Here is a 7,615-nt window from a genome sequence, read left to right as displayed (position 1 = left end):
TACTCAATAGTCATTACTACAATATTACAGAACTCTGTACTCATCACTAAATCATGACAAGAGTCGAATGATAAGAGACACACACAAACTGATATTTTGGAAGAACAATTGCTGTGGTAACACAGTTCAAGTGATTTGCTAATCTTCCTACAGATAGTTACACCAAACAGCATCAAAGTACAAGCCACAAGCAAATGTCAGGAAAATGTTCCGGAATGAAGAACACCACATGCACCGCAAACACGCACCAGTCGCACTCAAGGGAATCTTTCTTTTTTACAAGCAAATAACCTACAGAACATAGATACCGGTTATACCGTCAAATACGATGCCACCTTTTTAAAACTCATTCAATGTTCTGTCAATTTAGACAAAATATTGCAATGAATATTATAAATGTTGTTTTCTTTATAAATAAGAATACAGATATCTCTCTATAAACTTGCAATAGTGAGGGGTTAATTTCATACCACAAATGTAAATGTAGGTCAGTATTATAAGGACCATTTAACATCATTTGCAGTTACTTCATTTTATTTCTTCAGGTGGTCAGGGAAGGGAGGGGCCAGGGAAGGGAGGGGGCAATCACAGCGACTGACTGCAGAGCTTGGTGTTGAATTTGCATACAACAATATTCTACTGACACATATACACACACTGTTCACCTCACGCTAACTCCAGTCTACGGTGTATCTGCATCATGGCCTCAGCGTTCATTCTGCTGGTCCTGTGCTGGCACTTTAGACCGAGCTACAGTGTGAAGGCTTCACCTGAGTGGTACCACAACATTTCCACCAGCCTCTTCAGTCTGCCTGGCGACATTATGCTTGGAGGCCTTTTCCACATTAACCAGCTCTCCAGCAACCTCAGCCAGAGGACGGAGCCCAACAACATCAGCTGTGACAGGTAAGGTGTTATGAAAAAGGACTCTATTATCTGATATTCTGCACCAACCTGTCTAATGTGGCTTCTCCTTTGGGATCCCACAGGTTAAATGTATATGGACTGGGCCTCTCTCTAGTGATGAAATATGCAGTGGATGAAATCAACGCAAACCAAATTGTGCTCCCCGGTGTCAAGTTGGGTTATGAGATCTATGACACGTGCAGACAAGCTGCCGTCATCGTGAAGCCTACCATCGCCTTCCTCGCAGCAAAATCCACCAACGCGCTGTCTGTGGAGTGTAATTACACAAACTACGAGCCAGGCATATCAGCCGTGATTGGTCCGTTTAGCTCTGAAATGGTGTCCATCATTGGGAAAGTCCTCGGGTTCTTTCTCCTGCCACAGGTTTGGTTACAAATATGTGTTTCTACACTTTTTACTTACAAAATCTAAACCGCATTTCAATTTGGTCATTCATTGTTGTCAGATGTTCACTTGTTTGGTTAAAAAAACACTCTCTACTTGCAATGCTAATTGTACCGCAACTTCAGTAAAGGGTGTCATCAAGGATGGCAGTTAAAGAGCGCATACCTCCCCATAAGCACCAAATTGTTAATACTCATATTCATCAGTCCACTGAACATGCCCGTTTTTCAGAAATCTAAAAATATTAAAATATCTCAAAATCAGTGTAGTAAAATACTTGATACTCAAAACCATTGTATGACTCTTCTCATTCCAGATAAGCTATGGGGCAACCAGCGACAAATTCAGTGACAAACTTCTCTACCCTTCCTTCCTCCGCACCGTGCCTAGTGACAAGTGGCAGGTGGACGCCATTGCTCTTCTACTGACAGAGTTTCACTGGAACTGGGTGGCCGTGGTGGGCAGCGAAGAAGAGTACGGACAACAAGGCGTGCAGCAATTCTCCAAAATAGCAGAGAAGATGTCGGTATGCGTGGCCTATCAGGGGCTGATTCCAGTTTACAGCGACCCCATACCAGCAGTCAGAACCATCATCAACAACATCCTGGCAACAAATGTCAGAGTGGTGGTGGTCTTCGCTCTTCCAGAGCCAGCTGAGATCTTTTTCAAAGAGGTGAGACAATGTGGTAAAACACGTATGATAGCTGTTACACTGACTGACAGTGATGGAGAATGTATACGCAAACATTTTACTCAAGTAATAATGCGAATAAATAGACAAAAATCTGCTTAAGTGAATAGAAAAGTACAGTATTAACTTTTTCTTCTTGAGTAAAGGTAAGTGCGTTGCTTTTCAAGGCTCCATAATGTGACGTAACAAAAAATTACAGTGAAGTGAAGATTATTTGATAATCTACCTTGTGTGTCTCCCTGCAGCACATTCTCTATTTCTGTTGGCACCATGGCACAATTACCACAGCTGCACCTGTAGAGGGAAAAGCAACATTACTAGTGAAATAACAGCGTTTAAACTTACTGTCATGTCCACGTTTACGGCAACATAAGGAAAACACTAATTACGTAACAACAAGATTATTCACATGATGAAACACGCTTTATATTTTCAACCTTATAAAGCAACTGACCTCATATCAAATACAGTATTTTGTAACTAAGCGTTCAGTTACATGAGCTGAGCCTTTAAACCGAGCAATATTAGAAAGAATATTAGAGTACTATGAAGTCAAAGCAGAGGAGGCTCATTCATTCTGGACTTCGACAGAGGAATGCTCAAAAAGTACCTCATAATATTTGTGGCAGTAGTAAACGGAGCTTTTTTAAATAAAGTTTTGAGGAGAAAAATAAGCTCATCTAAACCTCAGGGCGACTACCGTAAACACGCGATAAATTGCGAGTAAAAGTGAAAAGAACACCTAAAAACAAATGTAATCAAGTACAGATACTTCAAAAATGTACAGAAAGGTTTGGTTTATACGATTTAGTGACATCTAAAGGTGTAATTGCATGTTGCAGCTGAATACCCTGCAACCCCCCCAACCTTCAGTTGTCTTAAAAACCCAAAAGGTGTACAGTTTGACCTACTGTAAAAAACATGGCGGCCTCCGTACAGAGGACCCGCTCCCAATGTAAATATTAAGTAATTTCATACAAAGGGGCCATTCTAGGGTAAAGAAAAATAACAATTTGTACAATTTAGATGATCACACTAGTGAAAAAATCATTGGATTTATATTAAATGTTTGCCAATAGATCCCATTCACCTAAATCTTACACACTGAACCTTTAAGTACAGTAACGGAGTAAATGTACTTTGTTACATCACACCACTGCTGACAGACTAAACTCAGTTCAGTACCAATCCTCCTGTCTGATCCCTTCCAGGTCATCAGGAGGAATGTAACAGGAGTGTGGATTGGCAGCACATCCTGGTCCCTCCACAACAGACTGACTTCTCTCCCCAACATCCAGAGAGTGGGAACCATCCTGGGCTTCACTGACATGACAAAGACCCTGGATCTGCTCATTCCCTACACACAGGAGCTCCTCGTCAAGCTGAGCCAGGAGAAGTCTGACATGTCACGTCCAGCAACAAAGTCATACAACAATCCCTGCCCAGAGTGTTGGGACTTCTCGCCTGATAACATCAGTTTGGTGAAAGACCCAGCAGTGCAGCGCTCGGCTTTCAATGTGTATGCTGCCATCTACAGTGTGGCAGAGGCACTGCATACACTGCTGGAGTGTAATTCAACTGCCTGTATGTGGGGATCAGAATCTAAAATCTATCCCTGGAAGGTGATGTTTGTTTTTCGTCTGCTGTTGTAGCTGATTGCACACAGTTGGAAATTAAAAGTTTTTTTAAACGAAAATAAAATCTAACAATGACCTAAATCTTCTTTTGCAGCTGTTGGAGGTTTTGAGGAACACGTCAGTAAACATAGGTGGCACAGAGATAAAGTTTGACAGTAATGGCAACCCAAACCTGGGATATGATTTGGTCGAGTGGAGCTGGGAGGCCTCAGGGTTAAATTTTATAAATGTTGGAAGCTTTTTTGGAGAACTGACAATCAACAAGTCCCTCTTCAAATGGCACACTGCAAACTCAGAGGTAATTTCAGCCACGCATCAGATACAAACCTCTAAACATGTAGTATATGCACTTTAAAAGATTTGTTATTACATTCCACCTGAACACAGATTTTTTTCTTTTGTACCATAACAGTCCTGACTATGATGCATTCACTTTCGCAGGTTCCCCAGTCCACCTGTTCAGCAGAATGTGAGATAGGACAGGTCCGCAGAGTCAAAGGCTTCCACTCCTGCTGTTTTGACTGTATTGACTGTTTGCCAGGAACGTACCAGGCAAATCAGGGTAAAGTGGTTGTACCTCTCACCCACCTGTTCTGTTCAAAGGTCAACAAAATCAGTTTACCAGTACCTCTGAAGGCCATTAACTAAAACGCTTTATCTTTGTTTTTACCCATACAAGTTGTGAAATTTACAATTTCATGTTTTGTTCTCACTGTGACGTCGCAAGAAAACCAGCAATGATTTGGCCAATACATAATCCTGCAAATAAAATCTCATCTTATGCTTTCACACTTCAGTTAGAATGGAACTAAATCAACAAGATATCACATGTAAATGTTGAATCTGTAGAGAAGCTCATACGTGGGTTTTGTTACCTCTGGATCAATCCAGACTAACTGCTTCCAGGGAAGTGGCACACGTTCATGGTTTGATTTGATTCCTCAGAGTCGTTCCTGTTCATCACACTAACTTCCTGCAGTTCTCTCTGACTCACAGACGACATCCAGTGTACCAGGTGCCCTGAGGGTCAATGGTCCCGGATCCGCAGCACCAAGTGCATCGATCCCATCTTTGACATTTTGTCCTGGGACGCACCTGAAGCTCTGCTGATGATCATGGCCGGGTTGCTGTTGCTGCTGTGTCAAGGGTCGGTTGGTGTCGTGTTCCTCAAACACCGGGGGACCCCGTTGGTGAAGGCCTCAGGTGGAGCCCTGAGTTTTGTGGCTCTTGTCAGCCTGATGGGAGCGTGTCTCAGTCTGCTGCTCTTCCTGGGACAGCCGGGAAACGCTGTGTGTCGTCTGCAGCTGCCACTTACCTCCATCTTCCAAACAGTCGCCCTCTCCATTATCACATTCATCTCCCTGCAAGTGAGGAATGACAGATGACCTACATTATTGTCATGTAGAATGATATAAAGAGAACACATTGTTAACAGGCTGAAACCACGTTTTTTTTTCAAACAGATATTCTTTGTGACTGAGTTCCCAGAGACAACCGCCTCTCACCTGCCCATGCTCCGAGGTCCTGGGATCTGGCTGTTCGTGCTGGTCTGCTGTGCCGTTCAGGCTGCTCTCTGTGGCTGGCTCGTTCAGGAATGGCCCTTGTTATCTGACCATGTGGCAAACATGAAAATAGACTTTGTGAGAGCTTTCCTGTCATGTCCAATGTCACCTTTGACTGGATTTGCCTTAATGCAAGGTTTCAACTGTGTTATGGCCCTTATCTCATTCATGTGCACCTTCATGGCGGTGAAGCCTCTTCATCAGTACAACCTTGCCAGGGACATCACCTTTTCCACCCTGCTCTACTGTGTGACTTGGGTGTACTTTATTCCAATCTACATAGGCTTGAATGACAAGAATAGGACCATTGTCCATGTTTCCTTCATCCTGGCAAGTAACTTTGGACTGGGGGCCGCCTACTACTGTCCAAAATGCTACTTGATGTTGAGGAAACCTGACCTCAACACAGCAGAACAATTCTGTACCTTTCTAGAGGGTGTTCCCCCAACAGCGGCTGAGGGGGAGGCAGAGCAACCGACACAGACAGACCAATAAACAGGTCTTTGACAGCCACCACAGTGCAGTTTTATCATATGGATAAAAACTCTGATAAACAATATTCAAGAATCAAGTATTTCGTCAAATTTACATTTGTATAATTTGTAGAGCCTAGGCTTGAAGTCAATGAAACATACTGCTACATTAAGTTAGTTATTGTATTACTTATATCACTGATAAACTGTTCATATACAAAGTATAAGTACAGAACACTGTACAATTTCAATATATATATATATATATATATATATATATATATATATATATATATATATATATATATTCATGAAAATAAATACTCTTCAATATGGTCCATTTATGAAGTTTGGTTCTTTATTGTCTCACCCAATTGTTTTTCATTCTTATGCAGTTGTAAACTGATATAGCAGTATTACTTCTCTTGGTGCATAAAACCACATGCTCTACACACTCTTGAAGAAAAAGGTTCTAGATGGAACCAAAAGGGGTTCTCCTCTGCGATGCTATAGGGCAGGGGTATTCAACTAAAATTTAAAGAGGTCCAGTTAGAGAAAATTTCTTGAGGCAAAGGTCTGGAAGACCATAGTGTCTTACTATTTAGTGTGATATATATATATATATATATATATATATATATATATATATATATTTAAGTAGCCTAGTAGTTGTATCAACATCTGCATTTTCTTACTACCTGACTGTCAAATCAAATGAATTCAGTACGATTCAAAAACTTTTTGACAATATTTATTGTCACGTAACGTAGATCTGAACATATATGTATGATTGCAGATATGTATAATGTTCTCTAATTAACTAAATAAAAGTAGGGCTGCATTTCAAAATAAGAGAAAATAGATAAAATGTGAAAATTGTGCATGTTCAAATAAAGGGCTTAACTTCAGAAAAATAAAATGAAGGGAGCAAAAGCTATAATTTCAAATTTTCCGTTTCACATCTTGACTCAAAAGTCTCAACCAATTACAGATAATAAATCTCAACACATCTTAACAATTGGACAGTTTTAGAATCACTTTCTTCCCCTCTTATATCCCACTCCAACTCTTTTTTCGTCTGTTTCTCTCCCTTCCTCAGGCTCAGTCGTCTGTATCTCTCCCTTGGTTTTCTCTACCTGTATCGCTATCTTTCTCATTCTTTCTACCGTCTTTTCATGTGTAACTTGACTCTAGCGCTCTCATCTGTCTGCACTGTAGAGTCGCAATGTTAACCGCCTGGAATGCACAGACCTGATTGGCTGAGTAGTGACACGTGGGATGGCTTAAATCGCATGTAATTGGTCTGTGCGTTTCCTCATCCGCTAAACCACTACCGTAAAGCCTGCAAAAGCTGCGCCGGTTACAAATAGAAGCGCACCGTAAGGTTTTCATAACCTTCTGTTTTGGCTGAAGGTCCGGGTCCGTACGGGACGGCTTCTGGGTCAGGTGACCCCTGGTCTAGCATATCTATCCAATATATTTTTTTGTTTGTTGTGAAAAGACAATCGTGGTCCCGATGCTGCACTTTAGGGGGCGCTTGTCTGTTTTTTTTGCCACGCCCACTCCGTAAAACCATGTGGATGTCTTCGGGGGGGGGCTGTTGTTACACACATGTAGTTTGAATGAGAGTTAACAATGAACACTGGAGTTACAATAATTTCGTGTGATGAATTTGATGAATTTTAGCACAACGCCACTAATATGGCTTTTGACGAAAAGTCACAGTACTCTTATGTCTACTTTATCAATGTCTTGAGACCGTTTGACACAGTTTGACCTGGTTGTGGATGAGGAGGGACAGTGGTGTTACTGCAGCCTGAGAGCCTGGACTAGGGCCTACGATTCCTTACACTTAGCAACGGTTGCTAACAACAGGAAGTTGGGCCACTGCTGTTTATGCTGAGAGAACCTCTGGGTTTGAAAAACGCTGAAACAGATCAG

The 7,615-nt window shown here is 41.6% G+C and overlaps 1 protein-coding gene across 1 annotated transcript; it reads left to right on the top strand.

Moving 5' to 3' along the window:
• Positions 1 to 700: 700 nt before the first annotated feature.
• LOC133000510 (taste receptor type 1 member 3) lies at positions 701 to 5,862 on the top strand. Its single transcript, XM_061070456.1, has 8 exons — positions 701 to 906; positions 990 to 1,290; positions 1,628 to 1,984; positions 3,214 to 3,624; positions 3,734 to 3,937; positions 4,081 to 4,201; positions 4,636 to 5,006; positions 5,103 to 5,862. The coding sequence occupies exons 1-8, from the start codon at positions 701 to 703 to the stop codon at positions 5,694 to 5,696; spliced, it is 2,565 nt and encodes an 854-aa protein (XP_060926439.1). The 3' UTR covers positions 5,697 to 5,862.
• Positions 5,863 to 7,615: the final 1,753 nt, after the last annotated feature.

The sequence above is a fragment of the Limanda limanda genome, chromosome 4, assembly GCF_963576545.1.
Source record: "Limanda limanda chromosome 4, fLimLim1.1, whole genome shotgun sequence".
Lineage (NCBI taxonomy): Eukaryota > Metazoa > Chordata > Actinopteri > Pleuronectiformes > Pleuronectidae > Limanda > Limanda limanda.
Note: the sequence above shows the minus strand (reverse complement) of the source record. Positions and strands in the feature narration are given on the sequence as shown.

Coding starts and splice junctions, on each gene's coding strand:
- LOC133000510 (XM_061070456.1), top strand. CDS start 701: ATGGCCTCAGCGTTCATTCTGCTGGTCCTGTGCTGGCACTTTAGACCG. Junction 1,291..1,627: donor GGTTCTTTCTCCTGCCACAG/GTTTGGTTACAA, acceptor TTCTCATTCCAG/ATAAGCTATGGGGCAACCAG. Junction 1,985..3,213: donor CTGAGATCTTTTTCAAAGAG/GTGAGACAATGT, acceptor GATCCCTTCCAG/GTCATCAGGAGGAATGTAAC.